Source organism: Mytilus edulis, chromosome 4 (genome assembly GCF_963676685.1).
Source record: "Mytilus edulis chromosome 4, xbMytEdul2.2, whole genome shotgun sequence".
In the NCBI taxonomy this organism is placed as follows: domain Eukaryota; kingdom Metazoa; phylum Mollusca; class Bivalvia; order Mytilida; family Mytilidae; genus Mytilus; species Mytilus edulis.
Window position 1 is genome coordinate 7,423,166 of NC_092347.1, and position 25,891 is coordinate 7,449,056.

The window sequence follows — 25,891 nt, forward strand, 5'->3', positions numbered from 1 at the left end:
TGGATCCTAGGAGATATATAATATTACAAATGAATGGTGCTCCTTCAAATGTGTGATTGTCTCTATTGAACACAGATTTAAATCTTGCCAAGTTCTGTCTTTTCATGTTCTGTCTGTAAATAACCAACATTTTACTGATTGTTCTCATTTTGTATATCTCAGTTGGGGGCCTCAGTGGCCAAGTGGTCTACTACTGTAATCACTAGCCAGTCAACACTGAGGATGTGAGTTCCCCCACATGTGGGTTCACTTGACTCCAATCTTAATTGAATAGGATTGTTAGTTTTCATATCGAAGGTTCCTCCACCAATAAAAACTGGCCACCACGAAATAGTCCAAAAGTGGTGCTTAAAAGTTGCATTAAAAGACAAACAATCAATCAATCTATATCTCAGTGAACTTAACATAATACTAGAACACACCTGTGATATCACGGGTTCGTGACTGAATTTAAGTATATGACTGCGAAAGCCTTATCTTAGAATTGGTATTGTCATCTGATAAAGTCATGCCGATTATAAGATGTACAGTTTTCTGTGCTTTCAAAATCTTTCTGTTTGAACCCGTCGACCTGGAATTTATCAATTATTAGTAATATTAATTATTTGGAAAACAAAAGGGCCTAGAATGGAGTATTTTTTAATCAACAGCATTGTCCTATATGAGTTATAAATAAAGTTGAATTCTTTGATTCTCTGTTTTACGTCATTCCGGCTAACAAATTGAAAACTGTACCTATACGCCTTATTTTAAGTTCAGATTTTTAGTATTCGTATTGTTATCTTAGACAGTCATACTGATTAAAATACTACAATAGGGAACAATGTGACAATGATTGAATTTAGTAGTATCAACCCTTTGATTATGACCTGTGTATATAGCAAATTTCTAAATACACCGTTTGGTGGTGCGCCTGTCAGATGCGGAACGTACAGATAAGGTAATAGGTAACAGGTGGATATACTATTGGTATCAGTATCAGATTCAACCTGGAACTTGTTAATTATTGGTAATATTAATTATGTGGAAAACAAAAGGGTCTGGAGTGGTGTAATATTTAATCAACATCATTGTCCTATATAAGCTATATATAAAGTTGAATTCTTTGATTTGTCGTTTTTACCCCATGACAGTTGACAAATTGGACCTCGTTATTTTAGTATTATAGATATTATTATGATGATTCATAAGTATAGAAATAAAACAGAATTTTTATGACAAAGTTTAATGAGATTTTTAGCACACAACAGAATCTGTTAAAATAATTGTCATTGTAAATTTGTTCTTGTCTTTAAATGATTTCTTCAGTGTCAGTATAGCATCTGTGTGAGTAGCTTCCCTTAGATCTGTATCATCAATGGCAAGGACAATCATACCAGGCTGAAAATATGAATAGCATCATTCTGTAAAAATCTAACTGAATACACAATCAATTACACAAACAATGGCACTGATTGAGTAAAGATGAAAAGTTCATCAGTCCTCACCCCTCCCCCAAATTTGTGATAATTTCTTCAAACTAATCAAATGGTGATAAATAAGTACCGGTATATAGGATGTGTAGTATATAAAACCTTTCCACTGCATCAGTTGGTTTACCTTGCGATTTAATTTTTAGCAAAGTTAACTGTCTATTGAATTCATACAATAGCTAGTGTTTTTGTGGAGATAATTTCATGGCAAATTTAAAAAAAAACCAAAACAATCTTTCAATCATTGGTTAATTTGGCTGTGCAAACAAATAAACTCCTAGTGATGAAAATACATGTACCAAAACTGAATATTGCAATTATCAACCTTGTATGTTTGTTTTTGTTCATCAATCACAAAAATAAATGCATGCAAAAATTTTTGAATTTACAGTAATTTAAGCCACAGGAGTTAGTGATAATTTATATGGATACCTGAATTCTAGGTTCATCAGCTGCAGCCCCATCCTCTAAAACTTCCTCAACTTTTATCTGAGGTTGTCTCTTGCATTCAACACCCCCAGAAATGCATAAACCTGTAAAAATATCAATGTAAAAAGTTACAGGTGAAATTAACAAAAAAATCCTTGCTGTGAAAATAACAAGAATTTACAATTGCTAACACAGTAGATCTTTTAAAAATTCTCAAGTTCCTGACAAAATACAAAGTGATTCCTTAATACAGAAGCTGAGTAATATGAACAGAAGAATGCCATTCTCAGTTGGTATTATAAAAAGTATGGTCAAACAACAAGTGTTAGCCTGGCTAATGTGAAATTATAAAGACTAAGATAAAATCAATTCCATGCCCAGTGGTTATAGTAGAAATTCAATTATCGTCAAACAAAATTGACTCTCAGTATTGCATACACTCATCATTATAAAGTTTCAAACCAATTATCCAATCATTCCAAAGTATAGAAGCCAAGTTATATGTTACTCAAGTTATGGATAGATGAACATAAAAATGGGTAGACGGACAAGGTAAATGAAGGTAAATCTTAATCATATGTCCATACTTACCAAGCATGTCTTTTTGTTTGGAGACATGAGATACAATAATATCTCTACCATACTTCTCCATGTACTTATCATCTTCATGATTACTGTAACAGAGACATAAGTGAAATAGAGGAGATATCATGAATGTAAAATTTCCAAGAAATCATCAGTTTATAAATAAAACTATTCTGATGCAGTACATTTTACATCTTTATTCTTTGCTTTCATACTTTAAATAGTTCTTAAAACATCAGACAGATGACCAATTTCATTGTATCACAATAGAGAATTTTTTGTGATAACAAATCATAACAGTATTTCTCACTTTAACTGTTTTAGGCCACTTAATGGGTTGGTGCTATAAAGGTTTATTGAAAACAACTATATAACTAGCAAAAAATACAAATATTTCTTGTTTTTATCTTTAAATAATGGAAATATAGATGAATAGAATTTAAAACAAAATTATGATTTTTTTGAAAATAATGAAGTTGCATACAGTGCTGATCTAATGATTGCTAAATTGTTTTACATTCTGAACAGCAAATAAGATAATTTTTGGAATGTTTTTTTACTGTAATCACACATATAACCTTGACCCATACTTATTTTGTCTACTCCTAAATTTAATTGTTTAATAAAACAGTCTTCATTAATTATGAAGTACCGTAAATCTTTTTACAACCTGCTACTGTTAAACATTTTTTTCAAACTCATGGAGAGAAAGGTCTGTATTAGGTACAGGGTTTGATTTTTTTAATAGTCTGGCTCAGATTAAAAATTAATGTATGATTACAGCATAAATACAAAATGATGAGTAAAGAATAGGATAAAAGATTGGAAGACAGTTGTGTCAGGAAAGGTAACAGGGTGCATGATGTTTAAATAATGGTGTGGTCAACCTCTCCCAAAAGTCAGAAAAATTGTGCTGGTTTAGTACAAACCGTGCCAAGGATAAATCATCCGAGTTGAATGTTAGTGTAACATGTGGCTGATGATCATACTCTGCTTTCATTATGTCTATAACTTGCCTCTGTATCTCCTGTTCTCTTGACTCAGTCTGTTTGATTGGCTTAATGTAAAAGTGTCCAAACTCATCTGAAATTTAAGTTACAAAGAATAAAAAATATTTAAAACTTTAAGGTACAACTTTAACAATAAACATGTATATATGATGTTTATATAAGGAAAGATCTCATAGTAAGGTATCTCTGTGAACGACTTATGGGAATTGACTGTCAAAATTTAAACTAGGAACAGGCACTTCCATCTAAACATTGTGGAAATTTGGAAGTTAAAGTAAAAACATATCAATACTGAAATTAAAAGTAAAGTATATGTCAAAATTCTATGGATGAGACATAAGGTTACATTTTATGTGCAAGTTGCCAACCCAAATTTCAAATGGAATGGAAGCACTACACCAAAGGGAGATAATTTATTGCACTTTTTATACCATAATTGTGCAGGTTTGATAAAAAAAAAAGTCCCTTTGTTTCAATGAATTTTATTATTTACCAGTTTCAGGATGTAGTATGTGTTTCTTAGGCTTTCCTCTCTTCTCACGGTTCAGCTTTTGATGCACATTAGATGAGAGCTTTTCATAATTCTCTATTTCTATCTGTTTTACTAACTCATCAAAATGGAACATGTCAAACTTGTAGATTACTTGTCTGGTAAATCACAAATGAAAAACCATGATTTAAATATAGGATGGCAAAATAATGCTGTAGCAATATGAAATTTAGGTATGATAGGTATTATTGACATATTTTTAGCCTTCTCAGATACAAATAATTTATAAAAGAAATGCTTCAATTGTTTTAATTAACGATTCAGTTTTTACACTGCATTTTGAAGCTGAATGTGAAAAATCCTTTAAAAACTGAATCATTAATTTTTTACTCTAATTCATATAAATTTTCTATTTTGCAGCATGCTTTCTTGAATACTTACTTAACTTTTCACTGAAATCATGAGTTTTAGCTTTGACTAAATATTTCAAATACTGGGTAATGAAAAATAAAAAAAAGCTTCTCTAAAAACTGAACTTTTTGAAATTGAGTTAAATAATACCAAGCCCAAAGATTTACATTTCATGAGCATGAAAAGTTAAAATTATATTTTAATTTTTCTTGCTTTAATTGTATCCACTTGTTAAATATAATGCAAGAAATGTTTCAGTTAGTTTCATATTAATATGCTGGTTCTGATTTTCAAAAGCTAAATGTCCATATGACTGCACCTTTTTTTGTAACCCAACGCTGTGCAATTTTAATAGCAAATCGAGGTTCATTACATAGTAAGATAATTGTGTACCCTATTATCAATGTATTTCACCACAAAGAGCTGTCCAACCAACAAAAAAAACCCATTTACTCAGCCATTATATGACAATTGTTAAAATAACTTGACATGCATTTCAGGATGGAATCACACAAAGAACTCATATTCTTTGAAACAAAAAGTCATTAACTTATGAGTTATTGATATTATAATGCTTAATATTTTGTATTTATACCTGACATCCTTAAGCAAGAGAATTTTCTCTGGTACATCTATATGCACCAGTAAATATTCCACCAAGCTGTCAACATCATGGTCTTCATGGTACTGTAATAAAACAAACAAATGTGGTAAAAGACAAAATTATTGAACTTTTTTAACATTTTTATTCAGCAGAAAATTCAATTTATCTCCCTTTCTTGCCAATTGTTCAACAATCACCAAGTGCACCAACAAAGGAGTAGGGGCATTAAGGCCTAGTTTTGGCCTAAGAAAATAAAATGCTTGATAACCATTTCAAATTGGCACATAATGTTTAAAAATGCATCTGGTCAAGAAATATAAATGAAAAACATAAAATTTTTAACTGATGACGTCACAATTAGGTCATAATATGTACTGTTTTCATAAAAACGATGAAAAAATACAGAATTTATGCAGTTTTCTATTTTTATTTCCGTTGTGGAAACATCCTGCGCAGCCAGGAAACAACAAAATAATTTAACAGAAGCTTTATTATAACTATTGGCATAATCTCACCAAATATAAAGTTGTTTCTTGGGTGCACACATACTTTTTCAATCTAAAATTTACTTAAAATTTGATGAAAAAAACAAGGAAAATCACAAAATTTAACATAATATGCAAGTTAAGTCATGATTTGTTGCCATGGCAACTTGTTCGATGTCAAATTTGTTTTGTTTTTCTTAGTACCTTATACCTTACTCAAGTTTTCAGCTATTTAAGAATGTATATATGATAACTTTTAAATTTGCAGTAAATTTTAGGCCAAATAAGGGCGTTATTGCCCCTACTCCTTTCTGAATTTACAGGATTTAACAAATTCTCACAAGTATTTGTTAGACCTATACTAATTACTGTAAATTCAGAAATTTATTGCGATGTTTTATCAATTCCAATAATGCAACTTGCATTTAAGTGCCTTTTCCAAATTTGCAATAAGAAGTGCATGCAATAATTTCTGAACTTACATTAGATCTATTTAGAACAAGAATGTGTCCATAGTACACGGATGCCCCACTCGCACTATCATTTTCTATGTTCATTGGACCGTGAAATTGGGGTCAAAACTTTAATTTGGAATTATAATTAGAAAGATCATATCATAGGGAACATGTGTACTAAGATTCAAGTTGATGTAACTTTAATTTCATCAAAAACTACCTTGACCAAAAACTTTAAAGGTTAAAGTTTTTGGTCAAGGTAGTTTTTGAGGAAGTTGAAGTCCTATCAACTTGAAACTTACTACACATGTGCCTTATGATATGATCTTTCTAATTCAAATGCCAAATTAGATTTTTATCTCTCTTTCACAGTCCACTGAACATAAAAAATTATAGTGCAAGTTGGGCATCCATGTACTGTGGACACATTCTGGTTTATCATCTAAAAAAAGTGTACATTTTATCGCCATGCACTAAAAATTACCGTTAACATCATTTGGCAAGAATTTTTACCGTTATACGTCATGAAGGTACCCCGATTATAACCCTCGTATATACTCCAGAGTAGCATACAAATAATCTTACATTTTTAATATATCTAATGATGGCAACAACTTCATCAGGATCGAAGAGTTCTCTAGCTGATTTCTCTAGCTGTCCCATTCCATCCTCATCATAAGTATTAGGATTATATTTACTCCATACAAAGTCTGCTCTTTTCTCAGGATCACCTTTAAAAGAAGACTGTTATTTAACATCTGTATTACAAATCTGTTTCTAGAAAAGTAACTTAAGGCTGAAATCCTTGAACTAACATTATCAACTATAGAAAGGTGACAAGTACTAGTTTAGATTAACCGTTTATGTTATTAGATTTAAATTACGATTTTTGTTTAAGGTAAATTATGTCTTTCAAGTAGCATAATTTACTGACTGACTTAAGAAACGCAACACTCCCTTTTGTAGATTTTTTTTTACCAAATCATGTTTGATCCTCATACAACTACTTTCATGCTTATCACAATTCTTTCTCTTTCGGAAAAATCAACATCTGACTTACCGATGGTTATTAAACATACCGAATTATTGAGATCGCACAAATTTTAGAAAGCGAAATTTTGAGCCAATAAAAGATTGTTTTCATTTTTTTTTTCTTTGTGAAACAGTTCTTTAATCCTTGGCTACACTTAAATCCTTCAAAAAATGTTGCATCACCATATTGCAAAGACTGAGGAATAAAAAACTGAATCAACCCATTAGAAACTGCAAACAGGAAAAAGTGAACGTGCTGCAACCAGACAATTTGACGTCAGAAACTCGTCTTACTGTCCTTTCGACAATGATACCGGTAGAAGGGATTTGTTGAAGACCATCAATGACCAGATCAACATGTAGTGACAATGCAAAGTCACTAGAATTTGATTATGCAACGTCATTTGCGAGACAGACCTACGGCCGCAACGTCAACTGCTAATCAAATTGCCGAATGCCATTTTGCACAGGTTTATGCCATAAATGTTTCCCATTAACTAAACTGCCGAATAATTGACTGCAGAAAAACATTTAGAGCCTTAAAGTTTCAACCGCATAATTACCTAAACCCATTGTTTATACAACATGTTTCAAACATAATAAATACACATCAAGCGTATGATCCAAAGTTAATACCGACACAGCAGACCAAAGCCAATTAACTAATAAAACCTGAATGCGTTGACCTTAGTAGACCTTTGATAAGAGAATTACAGGCGTGAACAATGATTAGAGATGTACAAATACATATAAATTAACCTTGACCGCAGATAATTGATAGCTTTTAATGACCGTCTATAAGAACGATCACAGACAATATACCATAATTACGAAAGTAGTTATTGTTGATATAAAGCCTGTAAACGTCCAGCAGGAAGTATTTCAAGATACCCAGTCTGATTGTTTAAGTACTGAAAGAATATAAAACATAATAAAATAATTATTTTTATTATACAAATATTAGGGCTTAAGGGCAACACGTTATGTTACAGAAAACTTCCTTGGCGTCAGTGAATAAAAAGCGATGAATGTAAACTAACTGACGCCAACATTATACTTAACTATCCGAGCAGTGTGCGCGGCACACTGTGTGCGCGGCACACTGTGTGAATGCTTGAGGATATTTTTTCTCTAGTATCATGTAATTCACTCAGTTCTGTCATATTGTAAATCAAGAACAAAACAAATTACATGCTACCTGCAGTTGACACAAAACACACAGTATGTACATCAAATGATAGTGTGTTCTCAGATAATTAAGGATAATTTGCCGCTAAAATACTGTGCCTGAGCTAGCCACATATCTTTGACAGAAATGCGTCACCATAGGGGTATTTGCATACACGTGTGTGTACGACTACCAGTCTACTTGTCTCAGAGTACTTTAGCAAGCCGTTCCCGAGCGGTATAGCCTTACTTGATTTTCCACGTGGTACCGCATAAGAGTAAATCTTTGTGGGCATAGACCGACGTGAAATAGAGCTGTTGAGCAATCAAGATGAGACTATTCCTCGTTAAGGCACGTAGGCACCCTAACTACTCAGAAATGTTTTGGGGAAACGATATTATATTTGGCCAAAATAAAATATCATAGCCCAAAACGAAATATGTAACGTTATGTTGCCTGCCCAAGTTGCATATTGAGTAACCCCAAAAGATTGAAGATGTTGTGCCTGATGAAGCCTTGTGTCTTGTTAAAATTAAAGTTGATCTAGGGAAAAATTAATGTCAATATAAAAATCCTTAACCACAATATTGAGATCAACGTGAGAAGAAAAGACACAAGGCTAGGATGGAGGACAAATTACAAAGTTATAACCGATGGTAAAAAACGTTTTCTGCATTGTATCTTGTCATTTAATCTTTTCCAGTGCGGATTTAATATCCAATTTGGAAGTTCTAATGTAACGTTTAAAACAATCTGATTTCCAACGTCCCAGTGTTTGTATCATGCTGTCCTCGATACCTTGAGAACTAGCACTTGTGGCCGCACCTGATCGAAAAGAATGTCCGCTATAATCCTTGTCACTATATCCTAATGCTATGAGTATTGTTTTCAGCTTGCTTATAAAATAGTTCCGGGAAAGTGGTTTTCCGGTTTCTTCAACGAGAAACGAATCATTCTGCTTTGCGTTTAGGTTTAATCTTACACTCATCAGCTGGGATAGCAATTTATACGGACAAATGACGCCTTCTATCTTGAACAAGGAAATTATAATACCTTGTCGGAATATATCTGTCTTTGTAGCTTTTAAATTAACAGTTACTTCGCATTCTGAAACGAAATTTATGTCAGAAACGCATAAATTTGAATCTGGATCAAACACAGTTCTACATGTAAACTCATTGCATCTCAGAAAACCATAAAATGCCAGAACACACGCTGTTTGAAATGTTAAATCCATATAATCATGATTGAAAAATCCACATTGCAAACAAGTTACTATTTCCTGTAAAATTTTAAACGTTATTGGTAACTTTTGTCGTAATGGCTTACTCTCAGATTTTTTAACTCCATTTACGGTAACACATTTTGCAAGCGTTGGTATGTATGACCAAATTTATCACGAAGTGGGTTGACATTATCAAAATTAACTCCATGAAAACGAACTCCAGCGAGATATAATTTGATTGTTGAATATTTCAGTTTTAACACTGATTGGCAATGGGCCACGAAATAGATCAATAAATCTTCCGAAACTTTAGACATATTGAAAGTCCTTGAGTTGAATCCAGTGATATGATTGCCACAAAATTGAATAAAACATTTATATCCTGTTGAATAAACATTGCGGGTATTCACGTTGATACTTTTATTCCATAAGCTGCCGACTGCTTGGTCTAACTCCACACAATTTCGGAATGAGGAGGGCAGGTGCATGGATTTGGCGAAGCTTCTGGAGCCAATTGTCGAAACCGCTTCATCTGGTAACGAGAAAGAGCATCTGCTATGTTATTTTCTTTCCCTGGTACATGTACAGCATGTACAACAAAATTAAATTTAGCCGCACACCAAGTTAAACGGCGAACAAGATTCATAATTATGTTACACTTTGAACGACCCTTATTAATAATGTACACACTAGACATATTATCACAATGAAAAAGAATGCGTTTAGTAGACCATTCATGCCCCCATAAAATAGCAGATATAACAATCGGATACAATTCTAAGTAAGCCATTGAGAAAGACTCCTCATCGGGCCGAATAAAATCGTCGGGCCAACTGCCTTGAAACCACCTTTTCCTAAAATAACCTCCGTATCCGATTGTTGATGAAGCATCCGTAAATAAATGAAAATCGGACTACATCCCTTTGTAATTGTAACGTGATGATAAAGTTCTTTAACGGAGTGTGCTAATGTCAATAAATACGACACAAACGATCTCCCTGGTATAATTACTTTACATGCATAATTGAGATGACCCAATAAACTTAACATTTCACGCTTAGTACATGAACGTCTATTAAGATAGCTGTATAAAATATCCTTAATTCTAACAAGCTTCTCATCAGGTAATTTAGCAATCATATGCATTGAATCGAGAATTATGCTGAGATATTCTAATGAAGTAGACGGACCAACTGTTTTATGAGCGCTGAGAGGAATCTTTAAACTATTAAATACATATAACATTGTGTTCATATTCCTTGTAGAATCTACGTAAGGATTGTTAATCAGGAGAAAATCGTCTAACAAATGTAACACGTGCCGCAAACCGTAATTATTTTGTAAGATCCAACATATTGCCACTGATAATGTATCAAATATCTTGGGACTTGAACGGCAACCAAATGCTAAACGAGTATAAAAATAGTACATGTCATTCCATTTTAATCCATAAAATCGCCATAAAGAATTATGTACAGGTATTAATTTGAATGCATCGGTTACGTCACACTTACATAATTGACTTTTAATTCCTAATGACTTAATTATATTTATAGCGTCGTCAATTCTTACATAGGTTAATGAATAGTCTTCCTTATTTATCAAATCATTGATGCTGTGATGCTCATCATTGTTGTGAGGAGACGAGAGGTCTAGAATTAATCGTTTCTTTTTTGAATATTTTCCTTCAACAATACCTATCGGACTAATTCTATAAGTATCAAACGGAGGTTTTGTAAATGGTCCAATAAGGTATCCTTTACGAAGTTCGTCATCTACCAGTTTCGTAACATCATTGGGAAATTTCTTGGTAGACAATAAATTCTTACATTCCAAAGATTTACTTGGTAGTACGTTTATGCCTGTGTCAAAACCATATCGAAGTCCATTAATTAAATTAAAAACAAAATTTTTATCTGGATAATGTGTAAGTTCAAATTCAAGTTGATCGATATCAATAGGCGTAGACACTAGTCAATTCTTGGCCTGCGCTTGTTCTTGTGACGGCCTATTGTTCGGAGTAGCACCAGTAGATGATCTAGTATTAACATGGGCGAATGAACATTTTGTTCCTTTGAAACATTTTCCTGATAAGAAATTGTTACACACTTCCCGACCACGAAAGAAAAGAACAGGGCGTCCACGTATATCTGTATTGGAATCAACACGATCGTTACTCCCAACTTGTGATTTCTGAAAATGAGTTTGATTATAAGTTGGTTGGATCGATTATTCGATTGACCAAAGCTTGGTAACGTTTGACAAACAGCTGTGAGATGCCCAAGACTACCGCATGTTTCACATTCTTTAATTATTTGTCCACTTGTGATGGATGAATAGAGTTTTTCGTCTCTGATGGACCAATCTACAACTTTACCATGGGTCAGTTTGATAGCAGCTACCTTATTTGCGAAAGCCTTGTGATACTCGTAGAAAACGGGACCTTTATATCTTGCAGAGATATCAATGATATCTTGAATATACATATCGAATTTGATTCGTCGGTCTTGCTTTTCACAGATAATATTTTTGTAAATATTAAAAGCTTCTAGAAATTCTTGAATAGACAAGTTTCTTTGAAGGCGGGGATCGCGATGTTTGATTAACAAAACGGACCCGTCAGATTCATCAACGGTTTTGTAATCTTGTACGTTTTCTTGATTGTTAAGAAGGGTAGCCAGATTAATGTACTTGCCTTCTAAAATCTGCTTCCGAACGTTCGGTGCCACTGCTTGAACATGCGGAAACATGCCTGAGGAAACCTTGGTAGTGTGATAAGATCCTGTATCATGATGTACTCCATTATTTATATCACTAACAAATGCAGGTTGACTAATGATATTTGATTCTCTAACTAATAGCGACTGAATTAAAGTCCCTTGATTTTGAACAGTTTGCTCCATGTTGTTTAAACTGGTGGTAAGTTGAGTTAATGCTGGAATTTCGGGCATAACTGTATTATCCTGTCCTAAATTCTCATTTAATAGTTCCAATAACTGCTCTTTTGTGAAAGTTGATGGAGCCCTGATGCCTTGCTTCCTTAGTTTTCCTTTAACTTCGTCAAGTGTCAATTCTGTATTAGAATTCTGTACAACTGGTGTGTCACTTTTCTTACTTTTCTTACTGGAAACACGCTTTTTACGAACTGGCGGCATTTTAAGAAGTTGTTAAAAAAGTTATGAAATAACCAAATAATATTGATTTGAATTGTTTGCACTTCTATACTGTTACTATCTTATCAATGCAACTGACTGAATAAACCTGACAAAGATTGAAAATTTAACACGTGCACAAAGTCATGAGACGGTTAAGAAAACACTGCCGTATCTACCACAGACATCATAAATCTAGTAATAAAATGATTATCGTCCACCTAAATAAATAATGATTTTAACAGAAGCCGAGTCGGACAGAACATGAAACATTAATATAAACATCAATTAAAAATTTCTAATAATGGGTGGAACAACGGCAAAATCAGAAAGTGAAAAACAGAACCCAAAACCTGTTGAACAGAACTGGTTGATCTTTCTGATAATCATTTTGGCATTTGTTACAGGCAGTCAATGCTTCTGACGGTTACACGTTCATTGGTAAGGGGAAAACCATGGTTTCAGTGTATAGCACAATATTTGAACGTTGAAAATGACGTAATCAATTCACCTTTCGACCTGGCATTTTTCTTATACATTGAAGTAATGAAAGAACTTTCTGTTCATAAGTTTGTTTACAAAAAAATGAATATATTTGAAAATGGAAATTACAAAGAATAATCTAGTGTTGTGTTTCTAAAGTCGGTCAGTATACAACAACTTCTATAATTCAACACAGTTTATTTGATTTTGTTTTTAAAAGTTGCTATTTTTTGTCAAGGTCGGCAGTAAGTAACATACAAAAACCCCACAAAGGGAACACAGCACTTCCTTTTCTCAAGATTTCAATTCTTAATGGACGTAACACTGGTCTTATTAAAGGGCTGTTCCAGGAAAAACAAGTTAACTGAGAGCTAAAGCTCAGTGATGATACCCCTTCCCAAATATTTCAGTAAACGGGAAGTTGTTGAGTGATGAATCTGAAAACACATCACACGGTATAACCTAACTTATAAAAACCCTGAAACCAAATATCAGAAATCCTCATGGTTTAGTTTCTAAGAAAGATGCGATGAAAAATATTCGTGGGACGGATGGACGGACAGAGTTAAATAATATACCCTTTAAAGCAGAGCATAAAAATGTAAAGGGAAGGGGTGAACTTTAGATAGAACTGCATGGGTGATGGGGCTCAACACAGTTTTCCCAATAATACACTTTAATTCTCTGAATGAGTAATAGATCTAAAAATAGTGAATTCCAAACACCTTCATTCATTTTTCTGGGATAAGCTGTAAACATAAAAGAAAGAATATGAAGTATATCTTACCATGAGCTGTCTTTTTGAATAAACCACTTCTAATTTTATTTTTAATGATCTTCCAAGAACTTATTTTAGCTGCCATGTCCTTTGACTTCCTTCTTGCTGTCTTAAACAATGACCCTATTTATTTTAAAAAAAAAGTTTTGCATTTACTGCATAACAAGAATTGTTTGAGGTTATGCTTTTTCTCTATATATGGATAAATATAACAGATTTCCTCCACTACTATTAAATAATCTCACCATGGCTTTTATTTATATTTCAAACATATTTTAAACTTTCCTCTATTTTCTGTTTGTTCCAGATAAAATCTTTACTAAAGTGAGGTCTCTGCATTGCACATGAATATAGGAATTTGAAGAAAGTTTGAAGAAAAATGTAAGATTATGTTCCCTGTATATAATTGTAATGTTTATTTTATTTTAAGACACATTTAATGCCTCTAAATGGGATATACATTGTATATACAACTGTATTGACTTAATTCAACAACTGTAATTTGGTGAATAATGTTTCAACATGCATGACTTCAGTGGTAAGTAAATGTTCCCTGCACATTTCTTTGCCAGAGAGCATAATCTTAAAAAAAAAAAAAAAAAAAAAAAATCAGATTCATTATTTATACCTCTCCTTTCCTTCTTTGAAGGTCCTGGTGAATCGTTTTCTTCAGTTGACAGATTGGACATTTCAAACATGCCCAAATCTTTTTTCCTGTCTTCGAGATTCTGTATCTGTCGATCAAAATCATGTAGTACAAGTGCTGTCTGACTATTGATATCATCTTGACTCCATGTTTCAGACAGTTCCCTCTGGTCTACATTCCCATCAGGGGAATTACCATGACTTATATGTTGCTTGTTTGTTGATAAACCAATAATATTAATGTTATTAACACCTTGGCTTAAATCATTGTCATTTTGAAAGTCTTTATAATGAAGTGAATTCATAAAGTGATTAGCAGTTTCATCATTTAGATTGTTAGTAACCTGGTTGTTTGGATCATCTGAAGATTCTGATGTGATTCCATACATAGTTATCTGCCCTTGTCCTTGCTGTAAAGATTCTGTGGCACTATATCTTGTCTTATTCACATTAGAATTAAATTTTGAACTTTTAGGTCTACTGTCATCTTTCTTTCTATAACGTGATTCTTTAACATTTGTTATAAATGCTGTACCAGGGACTATTGAAATTGGGAAGTTTTCTTCTTTTTCATTATCATCACTGGAGCTCTGATCACTTTTCTTATCAATATTATCTGAATGACTTTCTCTAAGTTCTGTTGAATCGGCCTCCATGTGTGGAACTAAACTTTCTACAGACTGTTTCCAATCAGTCAGGGATATCATTTTATTTTGTTTAAAATTTTGAGTAAAGGATGAGAAAGAAGGACTAGATAAATAGTTCTTTGAATCATTGTCGTCAATATCCAGAGAATGGCGGGAAATTGTCTCTGGTCGGATATCATTGTCGTCAATATCCAGAGAACAGCGGGAAATTGTCTCTGATCTGATATCATTGTTGTCAATATCCAGAGAACGGCGGGAAATTGTCTCTGATCTGATATCATCTTCATTTACATCAAGCCTTACACTACCCTGTTTAGATCCTGTTCCTGCCAAACTTTCTAAATCATTGTCAAAAATATACCTCTCAACTGACTTCCTGCCGCTGTCTTTCACAGAACCACCATCTACGTTATCTTCACTTTTGTGGTGCGTACTTTCATAGATATTTAATTTTCTGTTATCGTTCTTTGCTATAATGTCCTCCATGGAAACAGTATATTCACCATAAGTACCAGAACTAGCACTAGAGTTGTCTCCCATATCATCTGGCTGGAATGTAGGATTAGTATGACCACTTCCCCTGATCCAAGTGTCTACTGGTTTCATATCTATACTATCACTCCTGATAAGGGAATGTGACTCAGAATTTGAAGAGGAGCCATGCTGGTAGCCATGTGATATTTCTTCACCTTCTGGAAGGTACATTTGAGAACGTAGTGGATCTGTTCCATCATGCTGATCATGAGCAGATATCACTTCTACTGGTACTCTGAGATGTAAACTCTTTCTTTTCTTATGTCCATCAGGCTCTATCCAGGTGTCTGGAAGTTTTCTTTCAATCAGTTTTTCACCTCCATAAATACCTATCAAATACAAATACCATAATTAACTTTGCAGTTTCAAATGTTTTATAGCTAGAAAATCATGTGAAGTGACCAGAGTACAATATTGCGTACAGATGAAAAATGTATTGGGGTAAAAAATTGCAGACTTCTTTTTAGTATCATAAATGTATTTTAGGAGCATTTTCTTAATAATGGAAGTAAGTATTACAGATACATAGAACTTTGAAATTATCAGATTCATATCAAAATTCAAAATTTTCATAAGAAATAATTGCTGAAAGAAGTTACTTTGATATGTGTTTGCGAAACAGGATGGAATTGCTCAACATTAGCCATATATTTCTAACTGTTTCGATGCCTTTCAAAAATAAACTCAATAGCTGGAGACAGGTGTTTTTTTTATTCACATACAGTTATTTCTGATTATCAATAGTTCTTTGTTTCTGAAAAATTGATACTACAGTAATGACTATATTGAATGAATGAAGTGCACAATTAGAACACTTAATAACACTTACTACCATTACAAGTCTGTATGTTTGATGGTTTACTCATAGGTTCTATCTGATGTTGTTAAGTGGACTATTGACAATGGATTTTAAAGCTTACTATACTGCAATGGTTTTACTCATTGTTGAAGGCCATACAATAAGCTATAGCTATTAACATCCTCCTCCTTTAACAACTGGTTGGTGGTAATCTCATTGGCAATCATATCACTTAACCTTATTCAATCCAATAACATAATAGAAAGGTATAAATGTATAATTTACTTCCAGTCCCCTCAGGAGCTGACGTTCCAGTCCAAGTGTACTCTGCATAAATCTCTTTGTAAACAGGAAATCTTCCCACATCCTAAAACGAAACAATTATAGATAAAACTGGTTAAAAAGTTTAGTTACTAGCCAAAGAAAAACTGTCATCCCAAAGATACAGAATAGATGAGAAAGTAAATAAAACTGTTACAACTCACAAATGACACCAACGAATTCACCAGATCCAAAATTTATTCATTACATAAATTGAAAAAAATATATATGGTTGGAAAAACCTTTTCCCTTCATAATTAAATAAATTACAAAACACAAATAAAGAGCTTTGTGACTGTAACATGATATAACAGTAAATGTACATGCAGGAGAAAGTCGATAATGATGAACACATCATCAAGTGATGTGCTGACCTTATAATGTGTAGTAATTATCTTATAAAAAGCTTCTTGTATTTTAGAAACTGTAAGTTATATAGAAAATGTATTGAAAATACAAAGCAGAGCTTTTCCTTTGTAGTTTAAATGAGACATCAACAAATGACTATAAACATGGATTTCAATTTTGATGAAGCCCGATAGTCATTGTATTATCCCTTTTATCTGACAACCAATACACCCTTCAGAAATTTCTGTATTTTTGCTTTGAAAATATTTTCAAATATGTGTATCATCTCCTTGCTGAAATCACTTAATTATGATAATATATGGAAACCTCAGAAAACATTGGACCGAAGAAATTTAAATAAGAGTGTTCCAAAATGACCTAACCCATAGTGTAGTAAAACAGACATGTAATATATGTAAATTGTTATTTGACAATAGCAGAAACAAGCAGAATTAAATATTTGCAAATCAATCTAAAACCTCAATTAATGGGACATAACTCTGGTAAATCTTCTACATTTTCAATGGTCAATAATTCATTGAATTGATTGGAATAATCATATATTTTACTGAATGAGGTACTGTTATATAAACTTTGCATATCTATTTCTATATTAAATTTAGAATTGCTAAGGTAAGAGCATGGCAACTTTCACATAGTTTATATCTAAAATGTCAATAACATCCATAAACTTTTAGCACTGGCTTTTAACATCCATCCAGATATCATTTATATTTAAATTTCCAATGGCATAACACATACTAAAGAAATTTGAACTGTAACCTCCTTTAAAATGGGACTGAAATTTCCATCAAACTCCCCCGACTTAAAACTGTTATTGATTTAAAAACGTTCTGGAATAAGATATAAATGTGTTAACACTGTCATACTCTTACTAGTGATTTGAAGTTAACACCTACCCTTAGAGTTATGATTAGATGTGTGATACTATTCAATGTCTCCACAGTGTAGGCATGAGATATGAGCTTTAGTTTACACCTACCCTTAGAGTTATGATTAGATGTGTGTCACTATTCAATGTCTCCACAGCGTAGGCATGAGATATGAGCTTTAGTTTACACCTACCCTTAGAGTTATGATTAGATGTGTGTCACTATTCAATGTCTCCACAGCGTAGGCATGAGATATGAGCTTTAGTTTACACCTACCCTTAGAGTTATGATTAGATGTGTGATACTATTCAATGTCTCCACAGCGTAGGCATGAGATATGAGCTTTAGTTTACACCTACCCTTAGAGTTATGATTAGATGTGTGATACTATTCAATGTCTCCACAGCGTAGGCATGAGATATGAGCTTTAGTTTACACCTACCCTTAGAGTTATGATTAAATGTGTGTCACTATTCAATGTCTCCACAGTGTAGGCATGAGATATGAGCTTTAGTTTACACCTACCCTTAGAGTTATGATTAAATGTGTGTCACTATTCAATGTCTCCACAGTGTAGGCATGAGATATGAGCTTTAGTTTACACCTACCCTTAGAGTTATGATTAGATGTGTGTCACTATTCAATGTCTCCACAGCGTAGGCATGAGATATGAGCTTTAGTTTACACCTACCCTTAGAGTTATGATTAAATGTGTGTCACTATTCAATGTCTCCACAGCGTAGGCATGAGATATGAGCTTTAGTTTACACCTACCCTTAGAGTTATGATTAAATGTGTGTCACTATTCAATGTCTCCACAGTGTAGGCATGAGATATGAGCTTTAGTTTACACCTACCCTTAGAGTTATGATTAAATGTGTGTCACTATTCAATGTCTCCACAGTGTAGGCATGAGATATGAGCTTTAGTTTACACCTACCCTTAGAGTTATGATTAAATGTGTGTCACTATTCAATGTCTCCACAGTGTAGGCATGAGATATGAGCTTTAGTTTACACCTACCCTTAGAGTTATGATTAAATGTGTGTCACTATTCAATGTCTCCACAGTGTAGGCATGAGATATGAGCTTTAGTTTACACCTACCCTTAGAGTTATGATTAAATGTGTGTCACTATTCAATGTCTCCACAGCGTAGGCATGAGATATGAGCTTTAGTTTAAAACCTACCCTTAGAGTTATGATTAGATGTGTGTCACTATTCAATGTCTCCACAGCATGAGCATGGGATATATTATCAAATGGTATTCCATTCACATTTATTATTTGATCTCCTATCTGTATACCAGTCTTATCTGCTTTACTCCCTTCTTCAACACTAAAAAAGAGAACTACCATGAACAAACATGATTCAAACATAAATCTCAGACGTGCCAACTTTTGAAAATCCTCTTTGGGGGATTTAGTGCACGACCAGATTTTTAAGGGTTACAATTTTTGCGGCATTTCTACATGCACTGTTTTTTACTCTTGAAATAGTATCATATCTCTTCTTTTTTCTTTTGATATGCTGGGTTTTTTTTTAAACTTTAGAGGATATCACCAAAGTAAGATTTGGAGCAAGAGAATGTGTGCCACTTATTAAACTAGTTAAAAGTAAAATGCATACCAATGAATAATGGTAGATACCTAACATTTGAATGTGCCAAAATCTAAAGTGGAAAAATGGGGAAAATCTTTTAACAACTCCATACCCTTAATAGGTTTGCATCTTTATGTGAAGTTCCAAAGATCTTAGTTACCATTTTTACTTTCCATTTTGATAAAAATATGACTTACATTGACACATAAATACCAAGTCTGTATTCATTCCCTCCTCTGATGTTTAATCCCAGATCTTCTTCATCTGTAACATTTGAAGAAGTGACACAACGTTCTGGTATGTCCACATCTATACCACGGAAATAGTTTGCTGCACCATATTCTTCATATTCTCCAGTTGTTACTTTTTTCATCTGACAGTCATACCTAATTTGTAATTGATATTATTTCAATTTGTAAGAAGCTGCATGGTTTAATATTCATACAAATGTTTACTCCATGGATTTTCAGGGTTTCGATCATGTGTTCATTTTACTGTAAAACTGAACTATACACAAAAAATAATTCTTATACCATTTGTTTTTATTGTTTCATAGTAGATAAGACATTTTCTAACTTGAATACATTTACTCAATAATAACTCAGTAGCATTTTGAACTTCAAAATGATGTTGAATTACTACCATGATAAGTCAAATAACTAGAGGCTCTAAACAGCCTGTGTCGCTCACCTTGGTCTATGTGCATATTAAACAAAGGACACAGATGGATTTATGACAAAATTGTGTTTTGGTGATGGTGATGTCTTTGTAGATCTTACTTTACTAAACGTTCTTGCTGCTTACAATTATCTCTATCTATAATGAACTTGGCCCAGTAGTTACAGTGGAAAATGTTTGTAACAATTTACAGAATTTACGAAAAATGGTTTAAAATTGACTAATCACTATAAAGGGTAATTACTCCTTAAGGGGTCATTTGACCATTTTGGTCATATTGACTTATTTGTAGATTTTACTTTGCTGAACATTATTGCTTTTTACAGTTTATCTCTATCTATAATAATATTCAAAATAATTACCAAAAACGGCAAAATTTCCTTAAACAGGTTGTCTGATTCATCTGAAAATTTGTGGGGAGATAAATTTTGACCTGATAAACAATTGTACACCCTGTCAGATTTGCTCTAAATGCTTTGGTTTCAGAGATATAAGCCAAAATCTACATTTTACCCCATGTTCTATTTTTAGCCATGGCAGCCATCTTGGTCACCGCACACATTTTTTGAACTAGATACCCCAATGATGATTGTGGCCAAGTTTGGTTTAATTTGGCTGAGTAGTTTCAGAGGAGAAGATTTTTGTAAAAGTTAACGACGACGGATGCCAAAGTGATGAGAAAAGATCACTTGGCCCTTCGAGCCAGGTGAGCTAAAAATGGTGTAATGGTAAATGGTCGAATAAAAATTCAGGTATTTGATGGAAAAGTATACTAATGCCAGATTCAACTATTGACCATAATAACAAATATTAAAATACAAATAATTACCAAATTGTCCTTTCCCTTGATAACCTCCATTCTGGTATCATGCCTGTTCTTTCTACTAACAATTTCAATTGGTTACTTCCTGTTAAAACCTTCACTGCAGAACTAGATGGTAGTCTTTGAAGAGATATGTTATTGGCTTCCAAAATCTTGTCTCCAATCTGTAGAGTGCTCTCCTCTGTCATGTAAAAATTAAAATGTCCAGGTGATTGGATAGGTCACTGGAGGTGTTAAATGATATTCTTCTTCAGAAGACAAGGAGGAAAGCATGATTGAAGGTCTAAGGAAAAATACACAGAAATTTACTGGGTACACTTCATTGTTGATTGATTGAATGATGCCTATAGTCCAGCAGCAATTATTACATGCTTTTGCAGAAGTGACATTTTTTAAAAATAAAACACCAAATATATTTTTTGCATTCTAGCTATCAAATTAAGTCCAAAAAATGTGTCCCTATACTAAATCATATTATTTGGACTATAATCAACTTATTCCAAATTGCTTATTGGAAAATAGCAAATACCAATTCCAAAGACTCTACTTTGGCTCATTTTAGAAACTAACCCCTCTTAACAACCTGCACATTGATATCTAGTGATTCAAGTCCAAGTTGAAGTTATCTCTATCTGATACAGAACCCACTTGAGTAAATATATTTCCATTTCCTGCAACTGAACCTTTTCTTATTGACTGACATTGATATTTAGTCCGAGCTGAAGTCATCTCTTTCCAATACTGAACATGCTCAAATGTATTGCTCTTGTCTGCTATTGAACATTTTGTATTGTTTACTAACAACCCCATATTTAAATCAACCCTTTTTAATACAGAACCCAATCCAAACTAATCTCCTTACCTGCAGCAGAACCTTTATCAACTCCACTAACATAGACCCCAAGTCCATGCTCCAGTCCACCTCTGATACAGAAACCAATATTATTGTCCTCTGATTTATGAATCTTTATAAGATGCAGATTACCTGTTGGACCATCCTCATCAAATAGTCTTCCTAAAAAAACAGATGACTTTCAGTTTAATGGAGATGAAGAGAGATATTGTTCATATTAGTATAATTGGAATAAAGATATAAATAACAACAAAAGCTGCGATTTTAAAAGTTGTAACGATATTAAACAAAAATTAATGCACTGCATTACTGCATCAAAATGATATTTGAAGGTCAATGAATGTTTGTTCAATTTCACTCTTCAAATTATTGCTTCACCCCGATATTCCAACCCATTCCAAATTTTGGGGACAGTCTTTGGTATCTTTGCATAAAAAGACTTTCTCAAGTTCTGGATGGGCACATTTTAAAAGAAAAAAAGCTGTTTTTTGCCTCAAAAGAAAATAATAAAAGTTCCTTTAATATTGATATATGAAAGATTCCTGAGAAAGGAACCTAAACACAAAATTTGTTCAAAGTCATTCCAAGTATGAACTGGAGGTTAGTATGACTAATATGTTATGCATACTTATACTAATATATCAACATATTGAACATTAAAGTAAATATTTATATGACATCATCAGGGGCGGATCCAGCCATTTAAAAAAGGGGGGGTTCCAATTACATGTCCCCATTCAAATGCATTGATCGTCCAAAAAAAGGGGGGGTTCCAACCCCCGGAATCCCCCTCTGGATCCGCGCCTGATCATAGGTTTATGAGAAATTAACAAAAAAACAGAACTTAAATAAATCCTGAGAGATGAAGGGGTGGTAAAGGTACATTTATGTTTCAGCCTCATTTTTGGCCTAATTTAAAAATAACTACTGTGACACATAAATAAAAGTCCAATTTTGAAAAAGTTTTCACCGTTAAACTCAGGACTAATTCAAAGTAACATTTTTTATAATACACCTGAATTTCTTATATATAACAAGAATGTGTCCAAAGTACACGAATGCCCCACTCAATCATTTTCCATGTTCCATGGACCATGAAATAGGGTTAAAATCTAATTTGGCTTTAAAATTAGAAGGATTATACTATAGGGAATATGTGTACTAAGTTTCAAGTTGATTTTACTTCAATTTCATCAAAAACTACCTTGACCCAAAACTTTAACCTGAAACTTCCACTTTCATTTTCTATGTTAAGTGGACTGTGAAATTGGGGTCAAAAGTCTAATTTGGCTTTAAAATTAGAAAGATCATACCATAAGCAACAAGTGTACTAAGTTTCAAGTTGATAGGACTTCAATTTCATCAAAAACTACCTTGACCAAAAACTTTAACCTGAAACTTCCACTTTCATTTTATATGTTCAATGGACCGTGAAATTGGGGTCAAAAGTATAATTTGGCTTTAAAATTAGAAAGATCATATCATAAGCAACAAGTGTACCAAGTTATAAGTTGATTGGACTTCAGCTTCATCAAAAACTACCTTGACCAAAAACTTTAACCTGAAACTCCCTCTTTCATTTTCTATGTTCAATGGACCGTAAAAATTGGGGTCAAAAGTATAATTTGGCTTTAAAATTAGAAAGATCATATCATAAGCAACAAGTGTACCAAGTTATAAGTTGATTGGACTTCAGCTTCATCAAAAACTACCTTGACCAAAAACTTTAACCTGAAGCAGGACGAACGAACGAACGAACGAACGAACGAACGAACGAACGAACGAACCAACGGACAGACGAACAAACGAACGGAGCCACAGACCAGAAAACATAATGCCCCTCTACTATCGTAGGTGGGGCATAAAAAAATACAACAGTTGCAATACCTTATACTCTGAAGTATTGCGTCATTCAAAAATTAAAATCTTTTCTTCTATTAATCAATTTTTATTTACAAGTTTATACATTTACACTGAAGATACCTATACGATGTATACTATGAAAATTGTTAATCCAACATGTTACCTGATATCATCAAATATGAACAGGCAACAGATGATACAAGAAATCAATACATTACAAATTTCATTAAATTATAATCAATTTCAGGAATTTATCATCAAATAATTAATGATGAATAAGAGCAAAAAATTGGTTGATTTTAAATGTAATTAGGTAACAGCTGATAAAAAAATCAAACAAAAAGCAATTTATTTTGTTGTTTTCCTTTTTGTTACAAATAATACTGTACCTGTATGAGATTTTAAAGGACTTTTTCTTGTTAAATTATCAGCTTTCAATATGATCTGTTGATTTTGAAATTGCTCTACTGGATATTCCTTCAAAATCTGGTCAAATTCTGCTGACTGACCATGGATGATTTCTGTCCACACAAATCTGACTATCTCTACGTTCTCTGATGAAGTACAGAGTCTACACAACTGTAATGCTAATCTATCTGTATCATGACAGCCTTTATATTCCCTTAAGGATTTATATAAAAACTGTCGTTCGTCATTTGAAAGTACCTGTCAGGAATAAAATGAAAACATATTTTTTTTTAATTATCTATTCTAAAATAAAATATATATCATATGACTTTTCAGATAGGTTAAAAATAAAATTACATATTATAAAATTTTGACTTTGTCTATCAGATTTCCTTCTAAAAGAACATGTTTGTTGGAAATTGCTTTTAAAATATCAATTTTACCATTACCTCTGTGTAGATAAGCTTACACAAATAAAAGACATCTGTCCAATTACAAATTTCCATACTCATCTTCTACTGAGAATCAGCATACTAAAACATTTAACAACAAAACATGAAATACAATGTTGTTACTAAAACAATCTTTATTTAGGAAAAGTATCTTAACTTCAGACAATTCTACCTGTTTTATTGACTGATATAGCTGTATAATGTGATCTTTCAGCTTTCTTCCTTCCATGGGATTTGTTAATCATGTACAAATCATCTGAAATTACAGAGTCAATTAATTATTAATAGCTTCATTTGGACAGAAAATTAAGAAAAAGAAAATCATGCTTATTGAGTGAAGTGAAAAGTACATTACTTTTTGAGCCACAAGAAAGAAAAAGGTATGAGAAAGCATAACTATGGTAACCTTTCAAGAGGAGATGAAAATGATTGTACATAAATACATAATAGATTTATTGTACAAATATGTCAAAGTGTATATAAAGGCCAAAAAAATCTAAGGAGGAAGTTTTGGTCACTAGGTTTAGTTCAGTTTCAAATTTTCTTCTTCTTGTAGATCATGTGTCTATGCTATGTTCACAAGGATCTAGTTGAAAAATGATCAAAAGTTGGATATTCTCAATATTTAAATTTCAGTATTAATTATTATATAAATTAATATTAATTTTGACTAATAGTCGGTAGCGCCAACCGGGACTATAAAGTATAGAAAATCTGTGTGCCAACATGCTGACAGCTATATATAAAACTCATTTGAACTGTTAAAAAAAATGATTGATATAATAAGAATTTTAAAACTTACTTTATTTTTAATGTCACACAAAAAGAATATAGGCTATCTACTCAAAATTTAAAGATAACTATATATGTATAGTTCACTGAAAACATTTCATTACAATAACAGAAGGTTTTAAAAATAGATTCATACATAAAAATCGTTTGGTTTTAAATTTGCACATCTGTTGTCCCATTGTCATATGTTTCTTTCTTAGTAAAAGTGATCAATACATAAATCTAAATTTTTGCACTGTTCTATCGTCTGCTAACCGGAAGTCATAAAACTAACTTTTTAAACCTATACCGTTCAGGCAATGAATTTATTTTGGAAAAGTTGAATTGTAGTCGTAATTTAATATACTCCTAAAAAAAAGTAATTATAAGTCTGATGTCTTCATAAACTTATGTTTCAATTCTGTTTATCTCAAAACTGGTAGACTCTAGTATAATAGAATTAATTGAGTAAGTA

General features: G+C 32.7%; 1 protein-coding gene across 3 annotated transcripts; it reads right to left on the reverse strand.

Annotated features, from left to right (window-relative positions):
• Positions 1 to 1,209: 1,209 nt before the first annotated feature.
• LOC139518848 (uncharacterized) lies at positions 1,210 to 25,689 on the reverse strand. 3 transcript variants are annotated; one of them, XM_071310470.1, is made up of 17 exons: positions 25,574 to 25,689; positions 24,818 to 24,901; positions 24,175 to 24,451; positions 21,932 to 22,084; positions 21,076 to 21,250; positions 19,766 to 19,954; positions 19,157 to 19,304; positions 16,690 to 16,771; positions 14,408 to 15,934; positions 13,789 to 13,902; positions 6,527 to 6,672; positions 4,993 to 5,084; positions 3,990 to 4,144; positions 3,416 to 3,569; positions 2,493 to 2,575; positions 1,905 to 2,005; positions 1,210 to 1,380 (listed from the first exon to the last, which is right to left on the reverse strand). In XM_071310470.1, exons 2-17 carry the CDS (start codon positions 24,872 to 24,874, stop codon positions 1,237 to 1,239), a joined length of 3,597 nt encoding a protein of 1,198 aa, XP_071166571.1. In that variant the 5' UTR covers positions 24,875 to 24,901; positions 25,574 to 25,689; the 3' UTR covers positions 1,210 to 1,236. The 3 variants fall into 3 exon arrangements, with proteins under 3 accessions (XP_071166571.1, XP_071166572.1, XP_071166570.1); XM_071310471.1 differs by lacking the exon at positions 25,574 to 25,689 and adding an exon at positions 25,448 to 25,561 and having other exon boundaries at positions 3,503 to 3,569; XM_071310469.1 differs by lacking the exon at positions 25,574 to 25,689 and adding an exon at positions 25,448 to 25,561.
• Between the last annotated feature and the right edge of the window lie 202 nt (positions 25,690 to 25,891).

Bases quoted from the DNA above. Each gene is read 5' to 3' on its own strand.
- LOC139518848 (XM_071310470.1), bottom strand. From the start codon at position 24,874: ATGGAAGGAAGAAAGCTGAAAGATCACATTATACAGCTATATCAGTCA. The intron at 16,772-19,156 runs GTAGGTTTTAAA...GTTTCGTTTTAG, and splicing joins ATCTAATCATAACTCTAAGG to GATGTGGGAAGATTTCCTGT. The intron at 13,903-14,407 runs GTATAAATAATG...TAAAATAAATAG, and splicing joins TTCAAAGAAGGAAAGGAGAG to GGTCATTGTTTAAGACAGCA.